General features: G+C 43.5%; 1 protein-coding gene across 2 annotated transcripts in view; it reads left to right on the top strand.

Moving 5' to 3' along the window:
• PRICKLE2 (prickle planar cell polarity protein 2) overlaps positions 1 to 20,358 on the top strand; it is a 309,591-nt gene that overhangs the window by 240,642 nt on the left and 48,591 nt on the right. For both annotated transcript variants that reach the window (XM_014793514.2, XM_014793520.2), the window contains 3 exons: positions 11,903 to 12,016; positions 14,892 to 15,029; positions 17,951 to 18,154. In XM_014793514.2, coding sequence (XP_014649000.1) covers positions 11,903 to 12,016; positions 14,892 to 15,029; positions 17,951 to 18,154 — 456 coding nt within the window. The remainder of the gene's footprint in view (positions 1 to 11,902; positions 12,017 to 14,891; positions 15,030 to 17,950; positions 18,155 to 20,358) is intronic.

Raw genomic sequence — 20,358 nt, 5'->3', positions numbered from 1 at the left:
TCTCTGACATCTAGTCTAAAACAATGCTCATCCCCACGCTATGGTCTCATCCAAAAAAACAGTAGCTGTTGTTATGTGGTTAGCCAACACCAGTGCCCAGGTGAGTAGCGCCCTTCAGTCTTGGTCTTCTGTTACGATTATCTCCTTGCCCTTTGTTGCCTGCAGCATTCTTTACCCTTGTTTTAATTAGTCTACTGAAAACTCCTAAACTTTTTTTTTGGAAATCAGCAGGAAATGGAAGGAAAAAAAAAGTCTTAATTTTACACATACATTTTCAGGAAGCAGACTTATGAAAATGGTAGTTTCAGAATCAGTTCTCATCTCTATTAAATGAGCAAAGATGTAAAAAAAAAGACATAAGATGATTCTAAAGATATAAGTATGGATATGATTTTGTTTTGAAGAGAAACTATCCAAAATCTTATTTTGTTCAGGCTTGAGCAAATATGAACTCGAGATCAGGTGAGGTGGCTCAGAAGTATATTGAGAGGCAGGCTATTCAGGATGGGAGGAAAACTCCTCCGTGAGTAATCTAAGAAATGGTACCAAAAAGTGCATCGTATAAGGTCTCTGTCGTATTTAGAAGGAAGATAGAAACACTCATATTTGTTAAAAATGAATGAAGTGGGGAAGCAAGGTATTAATTACAGCAAGTGTGAAGGCACTGAGGCTGGAAGGAGCTTGGGGTACTTGAACAGCAGAAGGGATCCAGTGTGGCTGGATGTTAAGAAATGGCAGGTAACCCTACAACAGTAGAAATATATTCTATAGCTTTCCAACCAGCAAAGGAAAATGAAGGAAACTTGGAAAACTTCATTAAAAAATGGAAGCCAAGGGGGCCGGCCCGGTGGCGTAACAGTTAAATTTGGGCGCTCCGCTTCGGTGGCCTGGGGTTCGTGGGTTCAGATCCCGGTTGCAAACCAACACACCGCTCATCAAGCCATGCTGTGGTAGTGTCCCACATACAAACTAGAGGAAGATGGGCACAGATGTTAGCTCAGAGCCAATCTTCCTCAGCAAAAAGAGGAAGATTGACAACAGACCTGAGCTCAGAGCCAGTCTTCCTCACCAAAAAACAACTGTGGTGTAAAGCCAGTGATATTTTGGTGGCGTTTGTTACTGGGGCATAATCTAGCTCATCCTAACCAAACCCTCCTTCCTGTCTGTTTCTCTAGAATGGCATAGTAGTGGACATTTAGAGTTTTATGACCATATCTAACCTTGAACCTGCAGGCCAAGATATTCCCTTCATTCATCTTTTGGCCTCTCAGAACAGGGAAGACTAAGTTCTTGCAATTGTGTCCACGATACATTTGAAACCTAATGGGGCAGGCAGTGCAACTCAGGCTGAGTAGCGTGGTGGTCAGAAGTACCTACTTCGGGCCGGCCCTGTGGCTTGGTGGTTAAGTGCGCGCGCTGCGATGCTGGCGGCCCGGGTTCGGATCCCGGGTGCGCATCGAGGCACCACTTCTCTGTCCATCCTGGGGCCGAGTCCCACATACAGCAACTAGAAGGGTGTGCAGCAGTGACATACAACTATCTACTGGGGCTTTGGGGGCAAAAAATAAAATAAATAAAATCTTTAAAAAAAAAAAAAAAGAAGTACCTACTTCATCACAAAGTGAGCCCCTTAGTTGTCATTCTCTTCCATGAGTTCACAGCCTTCAGTTATTTTAATGTGCAGAAGTGAAACTGCCTTAAATGAACTGATTTCAAAGATCACTTGTCATTCAAAATGGATTGCCACCCATGTCCTGTGATCATCAAGCTCTGATCTATTTAAGAAAGAATTCTTCTTGGAATTATAGAATGTGTCATTATGCACCACTTTGGACAGTTAAAAAGTTTTTGTCCTAGGATTTCTTTTGTAGCTGCTTTCTAAACTTTCTTTGGAATGCTTTTACATGACATTGTGAATTTGTACTTACTAATACTAGAGAGGAAAATGGACTAATTATATTGTCTGTGAATTGTGGAATCAAAAACAATGATTTAACACACAGGAAAGATGTTGTGTAGGAAACTCCTAAAGAGTCCACCTAGGAGGGGGCTGGCCCAGTGACGCAAGCGGTTAAGTGCGCGCACTCCGCCGCGGTGGCCCGGGGTTTGCCGGTTCGGATCCCGGGTGCGCACCGATGCACCGCTTGTCAAGCCATGCTGTGGCAGCGTCCCATATAAAGTGGAGGAAGATGGGCACAGATGTTAGCCCAGGGCCAGTCTTCCTCAGCAAAAATAAAAAAAAAAAAAAGAGGAGGATTGGCATTGGATGTTAGCTCAGGGCTGGTCCTCCTCACACACACAAAAAAAAGAGTCCACCTAGGAAAGAAGTAACCCCAAACTCAGATATTTATTGAGGACACAGATAGCTAGGTGTCCACCCAGTGTTAGTGTCTCCTCCTTTCTTACTAACAAAACCTGATTTTATTCTAGGCAGCAATATGCTCAACTAAAGGATTCTATTTCCCAGCTTCTCTTGGAGTTAGGTCTAGTGAGGGGGTAGTCAGCTGAGGTAGACAACTTGGCTTAATGTGCTATTTGCCAGAACCAGCAAAGACAGAGTCAGAGTTAGACAACAGATAGGTTGTCATCAGACTCTGAAATAGTCTTTAGATGTTTACAGCTTTTCTACTATGCTTTCGTTTTTACCTTTTTAAAGAGAGTTTGCCAAAGAAACTGACTATAAGTCTCTGACAACAAAGTGCTAGAACTGGCTCATACAGCATCACAAGATCCAGTTGGTTAGTTTTCAGGAATTTTGTAAGCCAGTTGTTAAATTCAGCCATTTTTAGAAACTTAATTATGTAAACTTAAATTATATTAAAAACACAGGTAATAAATACTCAAAACTCATCACTTCATAATTACTTCCTTATATTTCACTATTGTCTATGCTCTTGGGGTTATTTCATCTATCATCACCACGTGGTGGAAATACTAAATAATGGTATGGTACTGTCCGTCTCTTCCCAGTCTCACGTCCGATGATGTCGCATTGGTTGCTTGAAATCAGCCATAGTGGGATTGTTTCACACCATGGAAATTGGCAAGTGCTACAAATTCAGGCTTCTGATTTCTTGTTTTTTTGAACCTTTGTAGTGTCTTTGTCTGCCTCTGATGGCTTTTGCATTATTTTAACTTTGCATTATAGTCATTTGCCTACTTGTCTTATACACTCTACTAAAATATAACCTCCTTCAGCCAGGGGTAGTTTCTTATTCCTATGTGTCCTTTCCCCACAAGCACTCCACGGTTCCTTGCATTTAGTAGAATGTCTTAGAGTGCTCAGGCTGCCATGACAGAATGCCGCAGGCTGGGTGGCTTAAACAACAGACATTTATTTTCTCAGAATTCTAAAGGCTAGAAGTCCAAGATGAAGGTGCCTGCAGGATTGGTTTCTGGTGAGACCTCTCTTCTTGGCTTGCAGACGGCCACCTTCTTGCTGTGTCTTCACATGGTCTTTTTTCCTTGCATGCACACTCCTGGTGTCTCTTCCTCTTCTTAGAAGGACACCAGTCCTTTCTGATTACAGCCCCACCCTTATGATCTCATTTAACCTTAATTATCTCTTTAAGAGTGCTCTCTCCGAATACAGGCACATTGGGGGTTAGGACTTCAACATATGAATTTGGGGGGAAGGGGACACAATTCAGTCCATAACATAGACATTTATGACTTATGCATTAGACTGCTTCAAAGCTGAGAAATACAGAGCCTTCTGTGTGCCTGTCTCTGTGCTAGTTATGAGCTTTACAGTAATGCTTCAAGGTAAATATTATTGTCCCGGTTTTACAGATGGAGATACTGACTCTATAAGAGATAAATTAACTTGCCCAACTAGGTGCAGATGGTAAGTGTTTCCAGTATTCAGACTCAAACAATGTGACTCCAGTGTCCAGACGCTAAACCACTATAGGAAGCTGCCATCCTGCTTTTTTCATACATAAGTGTGTATTTTGTATAAAGGCAATATTGAAACTGTTACCAAAAAAAAGTAAGCAACTGTTGGGGAATTTCTAGGAGGGTATATATGCAAATGTGTAGACATTCTGCAAAGAGTGTTGTGGTAAAATTGGGGTGAGGGAGTCTTTCTGTAATCGTAGCTTAAAGAGAAAGTGTTTAAACTGGAAGTTCTTCCATTTCTGGGACCTTTTCTTTAAGACAGGATAAAACAAATAACTGTCAGATAATGCTCCAAACTAGATGGAAAGTATTTTCTAACTAAACATTGAAGTGTAATATTCTAAATAAAAAATTTTAAAAACTAAAAGTTTTGGAAAGAGAGTGAGCATGTGAGAGCTAGAGGCATAGGAGCAGAACAACTCACATGATTTTGAATTACAGTACTCACTTAGGACGTAATATGATTATTTTCTTCAATTGGTTTGAACAAACTTGACTCAAAGTGAAAGAAATTCTCTGGCTTCAAATACAAATGCATGTTGCTTTTGTCCCTTCCTCTTAAAGAAACAGTGCATTGACAGTTACTCATTCATCCTTCTCTTAGCGTCTCCTCCATCCACCACACATTGGTAATCTTTGGTGGAAAAGCAAGTGCTTTGAGGGAATGACAGGGAAACTGTGTGAGATTTACTCTGGTTCCTCCTGAAACCTCACCTGTGTATTCTCTTGCTGCATGTCCCTGTCAAAATCCTTTGACAAATCAGAAAGGCAGAAAGATGAGATTTGAACACAGCATGCATTCATTCAGCAAACGTTTGCTGAGTACCTGTTACACGCCAGACCCTATTCTGAGGTATACAGTGCAGAGTCCCAGGCATTCTCATTCTAGAGGGAAGAGAGAGACAATGAATGAGTCGATTATGCATCAGCAACTGGTAAGTTCTTTGAAGAAAAGCAGGTTAAGGGTTTGTTAATTTCACCACTATTGACATTTTGATCCAGATCATTCTTTACTGTGGAAGCTGTCCTATACATTGTCCTATGCATGCTTTAGCAGCATCCCTGGCCTCGACCCACTATATACCAATAACACACACACACACACACACACCCCAGTTGCAAAATGTCTCCATACATTGCCAAATATTCCTAGGGAGTCAACATTAGCCCCAGGTGAGAAGCACTGGTCTAGAGAGTACGAGGTGGGGATGCTGATTTATTAGGGTAGTCAGGGAAGACCTCTGATAAAGTGACCTTTGAGCAAAGACTGGAAGAAGTGAGGATGGGCATCATGTAAATATCTGGGGGAAGAATGATCCCAGCAAAGGGAATGGCTAGTGCAAAGGCCCTGAGGTGAGAGGAATAACAAGGAGGCCACTGTGAGCAGAACTGAACAAGAGGAATTTTGTAAGTGGTATGGTCAGCTGGCTCAATAGTGTCCTATAGTGAGGACTTCGGCTTTGAATCAGAGGGGGATGGAAAGTCACTAAGAGTTTTGAGAAGAGCACTGACGTGACCTGCTTTATATTCAGATAGGGTTGTTCTTGCTACTGAATAGAGAATCACCTGGGGTGGGGGCAGAAAGGTGAAAGCCGGGGTGCAGAAGTGGCCATGGCAATAATTCCAGCGAGCTCTTAGTCATGGCTAGACTGGTCATGTAGGGGTTGGGGCAAGTGACTGGATTCTTGGTATGTTTTCAACCTGCATCTGCCCTGGTTTGCTGTTGAATCAGACATCGGGTGTGAGCGAAAAACAAACATACCCTCAATGAGCTTTTATTTCTGATTTTTGATCCTAAGCCTATGGGAGTTTAAGCGTGATGGAGACATTGTTTAGGCATTAGATATTAGAGTGTTATTTTTTAAATTACTTCCTGATTAAACCAATTAAAATTATAATGTGTGTCTCCAGGAGAAAGGGAAGGAGCCAAACTCAGTACGATTTTACATCTTAGATGCTGCTTAACAACGCTTTTCTCCTATTGCTTGGGTAATGAAATTCCGGCAAGTGGGGGCAAAATGAACCCACAGGCCCTCAGAAGCAGCCCATCGCCACCTGCTCACGGCTGTAATGCTACCCGATTGTTCTCCTGGTCCCCGTTTGGGAATGAGTGTGCACTCTTCATAAAAACCCACACGTGCCGCAAATTCAGGCAAGCATCTTTCCCTTCTCTGTAGCATCTGCCTTCTGAGACCCTAGGCATATTCTAGATATTGCCTCCCCGAATTGAGGTAGGTTAACCAAGGTTCCAAGCTTCTCAAACTGCAGGAGAGGGAGAATGTGAAATAAAGGCCCAATCCTCTAGTCAGTCTCTGGGTTAAGTGGGGATTTTATAAAAGCATCCAGATGATCAGCCCACATCCGAGATTACACTCAGGAGTTGACCCTCACCTTGTGGGGTCAGGTTTGCCTTCCTCTTAAACCAGTGTTTCTCCTGGTGTGGTGTGAGGTGTTTGTTAAGAATGCAGAATTCTAGGCTCCTTTTCAGACTCAGGGATGAAAATGGGAAAAATGTTCAATAAGAGCCTCAAATGATTCTGGAATATGCTAATGTTTGAGAACCACTGCTATATCATTTAGGAATTGCATTCACTTCCTAGTAACTGAGACTGTAAATAAAGAAATAGTTTATTTCTCTCATTGGTAAAAGAAGTTCAGAGATAGGCAATCCAGGACTGGTATGGTGGTTCCATGGTGTAATGAAAAACTTCCATTCTTAACGTTACTTCATGGTACCAGATGGCTGCTGGAGCTCCAGCCATTGTGTTTACATTCCAGACAAGAGGCAGGAAGAAGGAGAAATGGGCAAAAAGGGCCTTTGCCAACTGCTTGGCCTCCTTTAAAAGAGCTCTCCCAGAAGTCACATCGTTACGTATCATCGGCCTGAATTTATTCACATGGCCACTCGTAGATACTAGGGAAGTGCAGAAATACTGTTCTTAGCTGGGCATATTGATGCTCAAGGTAAAATGATGTTATTCTTATTAAGAAAGAGAAGGGAAATGGATATGGGTGGGCAGCCATCTCTGTCACACTCCCTTACACCATCATGCTGTGGTGTCATGGAAAGACTTTAATTTGGAGTACCTCATTTCTTACTTCCTATCAGTTCATTTTGGAGTTCATATTTTATGGAGAGCACCAAAGGAAACCGTGCTCATGATCTCTGCAGTCAGTCATACAGACGTATTGGGAATCTACTCTCTCTGGTTTTTTTCTTCTTTCTTATCCATGTGGCAGTCTCTTCTTTTCTTGATAAAGAGGGCCAAGAATCCACAAAAAACAGAGCAAGAGGATGAGGAAGCCAAGCCCAAAGGTGGCTCTACCACCTTTTAGTTGTGTGACGCCCAGTCTAATGAGTATAGTGTACCAGCCTCCAGAGTGTGGGGAGGGTCCACGAGGTACTGCATATAGAAACACTTTGAGCATGAGAGCCACTCAATGAATAAATATGTTCGTTGATCTCTTCCTTCATTTAGGCGGTGAAGGACGATTGAATCTGGGATCAACCAAGAAAGTCGGACTTCTTTGTTGGGTTCCCACTCTAAGAAAATAGGGATGCTTTTGATATGAAAAATGTTCCACCCAAAAATGTGAACATTCTGCCCTCAGGAGTTCTCATTCTTCCAGAGCTGGTGGAACCCCTTTGCTTAGGTATATATGTAGGTGTGGAAGGAGACACCTGCAAAATACACTGAGAATGAACACATTCTTTCCCCTCCTGTGGGCCTTCTGGGTCCCTTGGAGAAAACAGGAATCCCACCATTTGCCTGGCAACCTCCTGGGGTTGGCTGTTGAGGGAAAACACTTGGGTAATTCTCAGAGTGTGGTCTCTGGACCAGCAGCAGGGGCATCACCTGAGAAGTGGTTAGCAATGCAAATTATCGGGCCCCACCCCAGGCATACTGAGTTAGAAATCTGTGTCCTAACAAGCCTTCCAGGTGGTTCTGATGCAAGCTGAAGTTTGAGAACCGCCTCTCTAAATAAAGCGCTTTGCCCACTTTCTTTAATTAGCACACTTTCCTCTCCAACGTGGAGTCATTGACTCTAGCTTCCATCTCTGCCAAGGCAGAAAGGCTGTCAAATGTACAATTCCTTCTAACAAGCCCAGTCTTTCAAATTGGGCAAGGCCTTGGTTTTGAAGACTTTTTTGCACACTGACTGAAGCCCTTATAATCCGTCTGACACAGACTGAAGTTATTGCCAAACCTCCCTATTGGGAGTAACACCTCAGATAAAGGCCTTCAGCTGTTCTATTTTCATAAGCCAGTTTATTGTGTTCAAAATGCTTTTGTTCAGGGTCTATGTACCTAGTCTGGCTTCACCCAGGGCACAGTCACAGGGCACCTCTACCTGGAAATGTTTAAATGGAGCAAAGTTTCTAGCACATTCAACTGACCTGCTTTTGGAGAAATGTACTCAGTACAATAGAAGGAAAAATAAAGTTATCAACGTACCAGGTAATAGCTTGATAATGATCATCATTGACAAAATTCTATTAGATTTGCTTATTTACTCATAAAAATTAACAAGGGAAACATGTTTGGGCTAAAATGAGCAATCTGCAGGATTTCAGGGGTGGTGCCAAATGTAATTTTTGTAGTGCCAGAAAGTATAATAAATATTTTCCCCTTACCATTGGTTGACTTGGTGTTTGTCTTGGGCTATACAGTAGTTTTATTATGGAGGATGCCAGAGGAAGATGCATGCAGCGTTCTCATGTTCAGCCAGAGACAGATTGGGACTTGAAGAGAGGGGTTTCTCCCTCATTCCCAGCCATCTGCTAATCCCCTTTGCTCAAGGAATCGTTTGGAAAGTCCAGCTCCTAAGCATCAGGAGGAGACACAGAAGCCAACATGAGAGGGAATATTTTTCCTCCTGGACTTGATGAGGCTTGGAAGAAGAAGGGAAGTGGTGAAGGACCAACTCATTCTTCCTGCCGAGAGCCTACCATGTGATATAAGGGTGATTTGGTTGTGAATTAATATTAGCTGATTTGTTTTAATAATGGAGCATCTCACTAGGTAAGTTTTTAAGTCATCCACCAAATTATTAGGTGGCTTGTGAGGGATTATTGTAGCACATTCTATATTTGAGGAATTATTGGAAGACGGGTAGAAAGGACACATTTTCAGTGTTGGTGATCAGTAGGCTTGAATTATAAAAGGCAACACAAGATGTCCAGCCAGGACAGATGGAGCTATGCTCCCGAAGAGTAGTCACTGCCTCTGTTGACTTAAGGACTCAAAGTCTTTAGGAGAGACCTCAGCATACCAAGATATTTATTTATGTCCTAAGTGCCTCTAGAGTTCTCCCTCACTGCTTCCACCAGCGTAACCCAATCATGTCATGTTGAGACTTCTTTTTCTTTCCAGTCGTAAAACAATGGGAAACTTCTCCAATCCAGTCTCCAAGTGTGGACCTTGCCTGAGATGGCATAATCAGGGTCCTTCTCTGGGGAATTTGGAATTGAGCAAAGCTGCTCAATCTAGGATGGACTCTTGAACTGAAGTTGTATAAACTCAAGTGCTGTGGGAAACCTTAAGCTTTGAGAAGGTCAGAAACAGGTTTGCACTGTGAGAACAACAGAGCAAACATACGAGGACACTGGGCTCGGAGAGATGAGAATCCCTTACCAGTCGCCTTCCGGAGGCAGGTTACATTTTCTCATGAGGCCCTACTATACTGCTGAGGTTCTTGAGAAAACACCACATCTTTATAATAATTTGCCATTTTTTTTCTCTGAAATCAAACTAGCTTAAATAGCATTTTATTCCTTGCAACCTTCTTTCCTAGACTAAGATAGGTGGGGTTCCCACGGTTTGGTCTCACTCTGCAAATCAGCAGTGCTGCCGTACCTCTTAAAATGGAAGAAAGGCCAGGAAAATCTGGATTGTTCCATTTGGAGTATGCCAGGTTGGATAATATGCTTATTGCTATGTGTTCGTGTTATTTATTGTCACCAAGGACCAAATGGTTTGCCTACGCTCTCATTTAATTGCCACAATCTTATGATGAGGATTCTGAGAGGTTATGTAACTTGCTCGTGAACAGAGAGATGGGAAATGACAGAGCCGTGACTCGGGTCAGATCTCCCTGGCCATGCTGCAGAAGGTGCAAGGAAGATCCCGCCTCGGTCAGCCATGGACAGTATCAGAGAGGGCTTGGCTCGAGGTGACAATTCCGAAGGGCTCTCAGGGATGGCTGCTCTGGGCAGAGGGGAGTGTGAGTAACGAGGGGTGATTGAGAGGAGGGTCAGTGGAGCTCAAATTAGACTCTTCGTTATCGAGCATCCACAGTGATTCATTTGGTATGAGCATTTGGCCCCAACGTTCTAGAACTATAATGGGAGTGGTGAGAGTGACACAGTGGTGTTGCAACAAGGCCTTTCTACAAGCAGTCCTTTGACTTGCGAGGCAAAGCCCATTCCCCAAGACACAGAGGCTGGACCTGCTTCCTTATACCTGGCACTTACCTGATGAGACACGGTGCACGGATTCTCCTGAGCAAGGAATGGTGTGGTGGTCTCTTATGGGCTCATCACCAGCTTCGAATACCAGAGGAACTCATAATCTGGGCTTTCATTTCTTGCCAGAGAGAAGGCTGGTAACCTGTGGGCTGCCCTCAAAACCAGGAGCCGTTCCTTCCCATCCCAGGATGTGGCTCCCTACCGGGTGCCTCTAGGGAGGGGTTGCAAGGCCCTGCCCTCCGAAGGCAGCTAGTCTGTGACCGAGAAGTCTGTTTATGGTTGCCTCTGGGATTTGATTAAGAGGATGAAATGCACATGCTGGTGAATGGTTACGATCACTTGTTACGAAAATAAAGATGGCTTTCATATTTTTTTTAAGGCCTTGTCATTGCAAAGCCTTTTTCCTCTTCTCTTCTAACACTTATGACTTAGTTTCTGGAGATCAAAGTAGACAGAGCTTTCGCAACTCTTCACCCCAGCATTCCCAGAACATATGTTCATATCCAGGGCTCCCTAAACTCAAGGGAATTCGACCAAGCTTGTGGAGTGTAACGAATCCGATGATTTAAGAGCCCCAAGTCTTCTGTCTTTTCTGTTTTGTTGAATGAATGCCTTGTTTCGCGAGAGCTGGTCGTGATGCTAAGAGATAGTTGAAAAGTATTTTCCATGATGTCATGTGAGCTTGGTGGGGTGTTTTTGTTGGGTTTTTTTTTTGTTTTTTTTTTTTTTGCCTCTCCTATATAATAGCATACCTTCTCTTTTGGCCCGTTTTATCTTTCCCTAGTTTTGCACACAGCTGGATGGTAGAATGTCTGTTTTCTTTTCTCAGGCAGAATTAGATGTTTAGTGCTTTCCCACGTTGTTGTTAGGGTTGAATGAGCTTCAAAAAGTGCGAGAATATGTCCTAACAGTCGTAAACAGGAGCATTCTAGGATGGCAGAAATACTCATGTCGATGACGATTGTTAATTACACACTCCGTATCCCAGATTTAGTGACTCTCTTTCTGACAGATGTGAGCTGCTCCCTTACAAAGAGCTCAAAACCTGGAGGGCTTTTAATGTAGGTGGAGGCTGAGGGACCCAGGAGTTCGCTGAGTGCCAAAGACTGGCTTTGCCTCCAGTGCCGAGGCAGGCGCTGACACATCCCTTTGGCTAGGAGGGCACATTACATGCTGGAGACTAACCGAGAAAATGGTAAAGTCAGCTCTCGGGGGAGCCGGCCGAGAAAGCCCTACCCTCCGGGTTCACCAGCATGTTTGTTGAATTCTCTTTTTCTAGGAAAGTTTGCTGGCTTTATTCTTCCGTTGCAGAGAGAAGGAAAGCCCCAAGATATGGGCGATTTGCTCGACTCTTTCTTTAAGGATGAATTTCTCTGCTTGCAGTGAGAAACTTGTGTGCTGTTGAATTTCTTGGAGGGTGGAGACAGTGGGAAGAAGATTGTGTCCTACTACGGGAGTCGTTTTCCTCGGAAGTGGGAATGAGCAAGTGGTTTGAGTAAGGGGCAAGTTATCTGTGTGCTTTCCATCCTTCAGGTTCACCAGTACTATAGCTGTCTCCCAGAAGAGAAAGTTCCTTATGTCAACAGTCCTGGAGAGAAACTGCGAATCAAGCAGCTGTTACACCAGCTGCCGCCACATGACAATGAGGTAAGGGGCTCGAGGGGCCTTAAGAAGACTTTTCTTAGAACCTTCTGTGAATTGTTACCTTTTTCATAATCAAATGCTGTGATCAATGAGATCTCCAAAGAAAAACTCTGGCAATTTGTTTTAGGTTTTAGCTTCCTTAATTAGAGCCAGGAGAAACTGTCCGACACCTTCTGGAGAGTGTTACCAAAAAGCAGAATCTCATTATGGACTGGATTCGCCTCTGTGCCTGGCACTACTAGCTATTTTGGGGTAACCAGGGAGCACTAAAATTTAAAAACTCAAGTCCAGGTTTTCTTAGTTGAAGAAGAAAGTGCTGGTAGATGATTGAGATTTCTTGGGCCAATTCAAGCCCTGCCGTAAATTTGTGACTCTCTTGAATTTTCAACATCATTTCGTATTAAATGAGTGTGCAAGTTTTCCATGTTACGCTGCAGTAGAGGTTATGTGTCCAGATTTACAGTTCTGAACATCTGTGTTTTTGTCTTTTAAAGTCTGATTTGCCAGGGTCATCATTTGTGCTCTTGAAAGAATGGCTTGCAGACTATCCTTTTTTCTGAACCAAGACACACAGCGCTGTAAGCAGGCATTTCTTATCTTTGAAGTCAAATTGATCACACAGGAAATTTGTAAATACACTTTTAAATGAGCATCATGCTTGAGGGGTGTAGATTTGTAAACGAGAAATTCATTTTTAAGTATCTGGTCCTGAAAAATAGTAATCCTATAGAATTGAATTGTCCCTTTCACTCTGATTGCATTTTAAACAAAAACATCATTTTAAATTGAAAGGAGAGCTAATCCCTTCAGAAAGCTGGCCACCAGCTTTCTGCCCACTGTCCCCACCCACCAACTGGATCCCAGGGGAAATGAGTGAGTGCTTTTTTTCAGTCTTGATCTTCTCACATTTGAATAAAAAGGGATAATTCAAGAGCCTCAAAAATAAATTGAATAAGTAGAGCAAAAGCTTAAAAACTGAAGCAACTCCCTAGAAAGAGAGCCACAATTCCCTTTCCTGTTGTTTATTTCAGACTTCATAGAACAAATATAAATAATGCTTTCCCCTTTAAAGTGGAGAGCAAGCATTGTAACCTGATGCCTAGTTAACTCATTTGGAAGTGAAAATACGAGTTTTTACAAGCAGGAGGGGTGTGCCTTTCTTAAAAGCATGTCCATAAAATGTCACTGCTGTAACCATATTTTCTGGGCTGTTCAGGTCACTGTAGTGCTCCCTCTGGGACATCCACATGAAGACTTTTCTTTTTTTAACTTTTTTTTTACTTGATCTGCTGTCCTCTGCTTTTAGTAGTTTATTCTGTTTACAGTTAACTGGGGTTTCATGAAAAGAGACTATTCAAATTCCTTCTTCCCATGGGTGAGAATTCTTTACATGTGACCCAGTGGTCTGATTTCACCCGTTTGACATGGCCCTTTTGAGGACAAAGAGTGATTCTAAAATAGATATTTGATCATTCTCTTTTTCACCCAGATAAGAGAATTTTAATATATACAGCTGCACTGGTTTTCAAATTAGGATGCAGCAGACCTAGTTCAAAGGTTTCCCTCTAACCTTCTGTATAACAAATCGTCTGAGCAATTCAGTTAACCTTTCTGATGCTCAGATTACTTGAAAGTAAGACAGGAGGTGGATTAGATCCGTGTTTCCCAAAGTGTGGTGGATACATGGCTTTGGGTGGTACGTGGACCTGGCAGTAAATAAAACTGAACCACGTAAGGAGAGAATCACTGCCTTTTAAATTCTGTTTCATTCCTCATGATTGAGTGGTTGAGTAATCAAGGGGGAAATTTCAGTTTGGGCCAGCAGGTAGCTCACACACCCCCCAACTCTTGCTAGCCTCCATTTTAAGTATCAGCATTAAGAATCTCCTTCAGGATCTCCCACAAGCAAAAGTAGCCACCTAGATTCTAACAGTGTGGTCTGTTCTCACCCTATTTACTTTTATGCTCGCCTTTTATTTTTCACAGGTGATATTGATTTTCCATTTATAATCATAATATACTTTCTGTTTAAGAAAATGTTTTCAAGTAAAAAAAGTTGAGTCAGTTTTAACAACAGTATTCAGTAAATAATAGTTCAAGATTAAAGCAGAATTCCCAAGGTGAGCATAAATAAGGGGAGAGAATGGGAAAAAGCAGATTTGAATATCTTTCATGTCCCTCCCTTAATTCTGTGAGTTTCTGTGTTTAACAAGAAGGAAAATATCTTATGCAAGTTGAAGCGTTAACCAAAGCTCAGCGAGCAGCCCTCTCCCTCCTGCACACAGATAAACACACGGGGACGTCTGTGAGGCAACACAGGTATCTCTGGGCCAACTCCTCAGTCTCAAGCCTTTGGTTTCCCATTTTCCTAAAATGAGATGGGAAAACAGAAGCCATGAGCATGTTGACAACTGTTCTGGCTCACTGGCCTGGAGCCAATCTTTGGTGTTGAGGATCGCTTACATGGGCGCATGGAGTTGGAAGTATCAGGACCCCACAATCAATTTGAAGATCCAAATCAATTTGAAAGAAGGATTGAAAGTCGCAGATCTTGACGAGCACCAAAGCCATCCCAGATGATTTTGATCTTAGTGTGGTGAGCAGAGTGGGGCAGAAAGGATGAGGAAGAGTTACAGAACGTTTATCTTGCTGAAGACTGGGGCTCCGAAATTTGGAGCCTTTGGTAAGCTATTTTGACTGTCAACAATCTTAGTAGAGACTCACTTTAAATAGCCCCAAGCCTGGTGGTGTTCAAGTTCAGGTTAGATCTATAAAACCAAATGGGAGCACATTTAATGCGAAAACTCGGAGGCGTGAGCTTCAGGAATCCCAAAGAGCAAGGGCAGCCTCCTCCATGCCATTCTCTGTGTCTGTTCAGGTTCGATATTGCAACTCCCTGGATGAGGAAGAGAAGAGGGAGCTGAAGCTCTTCAGCAACCAGAGGAAACGTGAAAACTTGGGCCGAGGGAATGTCAGGCCCTTCCCAGTCACCATGACAGGAGCTATATGTGAACAGGTGAGTGTGGATTCCAGGAGTAAAGAGGGATTGCTCGGGCATCCTTTCTCTCATTTATTCATTTAACAATTATTTTATTGAGTGCCTGCTTTGTCCCAGACACAGTTCTGGGCCTGGGGGATATAGCAGTGAACAAAATTTGAAAGCTTGATCTTGCCCTTGTAAGGAGTTAAGTTCTAGGGAAGAAGTCAGACAATAACATAAAAAAGATAGAAAAAATACAACAGGGAAGGGGGTTAGGAAGTGCTGGGAGGTTGCAATTTTCATTAAAGTGGCTGGAAAAGCCCCACTTAGAAGATGGCTACTGAGCAAAGATATACAAGAACTGAGGGAGCGAGTCAAGCAGATCTCGGGGGACAGAGGGAACAACCAGCTCAAGGGCCCCGAGGCAAGAGCATTTCTTTGGTAAGTCTTCGGCCAGTATGGTTGGGCAGAGGGAGTAAAGGGAGAGAACTAGAAGAAAAAGAGTTTGTGGAGGGCCAGATCGTAGAAAGTTGTGCAAGCCATTGGAAGGAGATGGGGAGCTGTTGGAAAGATTTGAGCATTGCAGTGACATGATGGATTTATATTTTAAAATGACTCCTTTAGAACATGGAGTTTGCCTGGACCATGTGTCGGCCTCTCTTCCAGGAGTGTCCCAGGACCAGTGCCATTTAAATGATTATGATCATCTCCTTGGGTTTGAGGGTTCTTTAGCAAAGTGCATGAAGCCCCCATTCTCCCTAGGACCTCACTGAGCTCAAGAGTCTGGATTTGTTTTTTCTTCTGCTCTCCCGGGAAGTGCTCAGGGCATGGTGGAGGAGGGTTTTAAAGAAAGCTGGGTGGGAATCCAGCCTGCCTGAGTTCACCCTGGCCCGCCTCCTGGCCACCAAAAGCCTCCTGGTGCTGTGGGTTTTTGGCTCTTCTCCTGGCCCTGCTGCCTTTTTTGCAGCCCCATCTAACTCCTTAAGCTCTTAAGGGACCCATCCAGGTGCTAAAGACATGTGAGCTGAAGAGCAAGCAAGATACCACCTGAGAGGAATGGATGCCATTTGGGTACCCTTCACTGAGATTTCAGAGGGATAAGGAGAGAAGGTTCAGGTGGATGGAATGGAGACACTACCTACAAAGGGGAGCCAAAGGACCAGAGATTTGGAGGTGGGATCTTCATCCTTGAGACCCACCCTTGAGATGCAGGTGATCAGTGGTTAAGATGGGAGATTTGGTGTGCTCATTTCAGGGCATCTGCCACTCTCGAGTCAGTCTCCTGGAACCAGCCCAGCTGGGATTACCTAAGGCAAAAGGAAGGTTGGGCATTTCATGGGCAGATATCGAGAGTAGTATAGAATAGTGACAAGAGCATGGAGGCAAAAAAACAGAAGTTTGACTCATGTTTCTGCCAGATGACCTTGACCATGTTACTTTTCCTCAGTATTGTCACCTGAAAATGGGGATAAAAAATGCCTACGTCATAGAACTATGGTGAGGATTAATATGGGATTCCGTATTCAAGTAATTCAACAAGGAGCCCATTAGACTGAGGTGGCTCTAATGCCTTGGTAGCTCCATACACAAACCAAAATCTAAGCCAGTGTCAATGTACTGGAGTCTAAGAAAATGAAACTTAAGAACAACCAATTGCAGCCGACTAGGCTTTCCCAAATAAAGCAACCTCTTAAGCTATAGTTAATCAAATAATTTCCTTGCTTCTGCTTCTCTCTCAAATCCTCTTCCGAAGCTCCTGTCAGTGGAGTGCTCCTAACCACCTCACCTTGACACTTGCTGCCCAATCTGAATCAGTGTTGGAGCAAATCAACTCGAAAACTTGAATGTGCCTCAGTTTATCTCTTCACAGCGTGCATACCTCAGCTCTACTAATGTTATCATGAAAGGCATGGGTGGCACTTCCTGTGACATAATGTCTTTCTTTTGTCCAGTCACTCATGAATGAGCCCCCAGAGACTGTTCCATGAGGTCTTTACCTCATTTTCTATGAAGCATTTCAACCCATACGATGTCCATGGTGTGGGAAAGGTTTGGAAGTAGCTTTTCTGCTCTTTAAACATTGTCCCCAGAGCTCAGCCACTCACATGGGGCCATGGTACTAGACCCTCAGGCTGTGAACCTCACAGCCAATGCCATGGTCAGCAGAGAGCCTCCCCCTGCACCCGCTGCCTCACACTTTACTCCTTCCTCAAAGACCCTCGGGCTGTATTTGTTTTATCCCAACCCCAACACTAAGCATGGGTCATCAGGGATTCTGCCTTGTTCCTTTCTGGATAGGAGAAGGAAGTTTGGAAAATGAGTGAGAAGATAGGAGAGGGAGAGAGAAGAAGCCCTTTCTATAGTCTGGCCTTAGAAGTGGTGCCTTTTCAATCAAGATTATGTAAAAAGATGTTAGAGGAAGCAGGCTAAAAGCATGCCTGAAAGGCTTTTAGAGAAGAGCATTACAGGTGAGCATATTTTTATGACCCCCACGACCGCCATCTCAAAGTTCAGGCCCCACTCCCTCCCATGGCCCCATCTTTCCACCCGCCACCCCCACAGCCTACTCCTCCTGGAGTTAAACTTGTCTATGCCTCTGCATGGAGTTTGGACTATCTAAAAGCTAATGAGACCTTCACTCTGTGTGCTTGTCTCCTGCCTGCAGAGCTCCTGTATGTTATTATGCTAAAAGAGTTTTTCTCCTTTCCACCTTTGTGATTCCTTATTTTCTCAGGTACTTTATTGTCATCTTACTTGTTGGCCCTGGGAAAGGAGGGTGCGGGGAGGGCAAGAAAACCCAGCCCCACCACGTATGGAAAGCAGGTAGCACAGTGACTAGTTTGAAAATAAGTGCTCGATAACCAGCTAGTGGTGGTGGCAGTGGTCGTTTATCCTTTATGTGTGGCGCTGAGAGATGGGGGCTGGTGTTCATGCGGACGTTTCTGTTTGCCCCACAGTGCGGAGGCCAGATTAATGGCGGGGACATCGCTGTGTTTGCATCGCGAGCTGGCCACGGTGTTTGCTGGCACCCACCCTGCTTTATATGCACTGTCTGCAACGAGCTCCTGGTGGATTTGATCTACTTTTACCAAGATGGGAAGATATACTGTGGCAGGCACCATGCAGAGTGCCTGAAGCCGCGCTGTGCAGCCTGTGATGAGGTCAGAACACACTCCATGGAGCATGCAGCCCTGCCCATCACCCCTCAGTTCTGCTATAGCCAACATGTTGTCCTGTGGCTTCCTGCACAGAAGAAAACCATAGGCCACTCCGCCTGCTTATATTAACCCTTTCCAGAGGTTGCTAGAATGTCCAGGATTGTGGCCCAGTTTGCTGAATGTGGCAGTCTCATGGGCCTCCAGGTGGGAAGACAGTTTCTAGAGCTGAGGAGATTCCCAAGTGGCATACCCCTGGCACTAGGTCAGTTCAGAACTCTTAAAAAAAAAAAAAAAGGCACTGTGCAGCTCTAGATTTCAGGCCAAATCCCAGGGAGTAATCATCAGTAATGGTGTGTTGCTTGAATCTTAAAATAGTTCTATTTCCTAAGATTCAAGGGGACAGAATGGGTTGAGAAGAGAACAAAATGAGTAGCATTATTTGATTCTCCCACAATTTACAAAAGTTCTGATGAGGATTCAGGAGGCAGATGGATACTCCATTTGGATAGCTCTGCCCCACATTCTAAGAGGTACTTGAATTTGTTACCCCAGGTAAGAAAGCAGACGGGAACACCAGGCCCATGCCTGAAGCACCAGAGACACACCTAAGTATGATCTGTAAGCTGAAAGAATAGAAAATCTGGTTCTGCTTAAAAGTTTGGAGCAGAAAGGAGAATGTTCTAAACCTGACCACTTTTATGGGAATAATTTGGGGAAAGGTCATGGACAGGGGTTTTCTCCTGCACAAGGTAGACTTTTGGTTTTATCTGACGCTGTAAACAGCAATGTGGGACCCTATAAACAACACTCCCTTTTTCAGCCAGAGTCCACTATTACATGGGCGTTTCTTCTTTATAAAATGCCTATCAGAGATTCATTCTTTAGGAAGAGGTAGATCAGCCTTAACTAATTAGGATTCTAATGCTAATAGTGACGTTCACAAGAGACCCTTTAGGCAGGCAGTTGGGAAACTGAGTTCAGGTCCAACTCTGCAATTCTAGGCGGCCACTTTACCTTCATGCCTCTGTTTCCACATCTGGAAATTGGTGCTTACAATATGACTTTATATTATCTAATGGCAAATAGAATATGATGATTAAGGTGCTTTGAAATTTTTGTTTATTGAGATATAATTCGTATAGCATAAAGTTCACCCTTTTAAGGTGTAGAATTCAGTGGTTTTTAGTATATTCACAAAGTTGTTACAACCATCATTACCATCTAACTGCACATCATTTTCATCATTCAAAAAGAACCCCCATATCCATTAGCAGTCCCTCCCCTTTCCCCCCTCCCCCGGCCCCTGGCAGCCTAATCTCTTCTCTATGAATTTACACATTCTGGGCATTTCATATAAATAGAATAATACAATGTATGACTTTTTGTGTCTAGCTTCTTTGGCTTAGCATGATGTTTTTAAAGTTAATCCATGTTGTAGCATGTATCAGTACTTTCCTTTCCGTGTCTGAATAATATTTAATTGTATGTATCTATCACGTTTTGTTTAGCTATTTCTTAATTGATGGGCATGTAAGTTGTTTCGACTTTTTGACTATTATGAACAATGCTGCTATAGACTTTCTTTTACAAGTTTTTGTGTGGACATACATTTTCAGTTCTCTTGAGTATACTCCTAGGAGTGGAATTGCTGGATCATATGGTAATTCTGTGTTTAACTTTTTGAGGGAATCCAAACTGACTTCCAAAGCAGCTATACCATTTGACATTCCCACTCTCAGTGAATGAGAATTCCCCTTCCCCTCAACACTTACTATTGTCTGTCTTTTTCATTATAGTCGTCTTAGTGGGTGTGAAGTGATATCACATGGCGACTTTGATTTGCTTTTCTCTAATGGCTAATAATGTTGAGCATCTTTTCATGTATTTTTTGGCTATTTGTATATCTCCTTTTTTGGAGAAATGTCTATTCAAGTTCTTTGCCCATTTTTTCAGTTGGGTGACTTTTTTGTGTGTGTGAAGATGACTAGCCCTGAGCTAACATCCGTTGCCAATCCTCCTCTTTTTGCTGAGGAAGACTGGCCCTGGACTAACATCCATGCCCATCTTCCTATACTTTATATGGGGCGCCGCCACAGCATGGCTTGACAAGCGGCATGTCTGTCCGCGCCTGGGATCCGAACCAGTGAACCCCGGGCCGCCAAAGCGGAAAGCACGAACTTAACCACTACGCCACGAGGCTGGCCCCG

The sequence above is a fragment of the Ceratotherium simum genome, chromosome 5, assembly GCF_057802395.1.
Source record: "Ceratotherium simum simum isolate JZ-2026a chromosome 5, ASM5780239v1, whole genome shotgun sequence".
NCBI classification, from domain to species: domain Eukaryota; kingdom Metazoa; phylum Chordata; class Mammalia; order Perissodactyla; family Rhinocerotidae; genus Ceratotherium; species Ceratotherium simum.
This window is presented reverse-complemented; position numbering and strand designations above follow the sequence as displayed.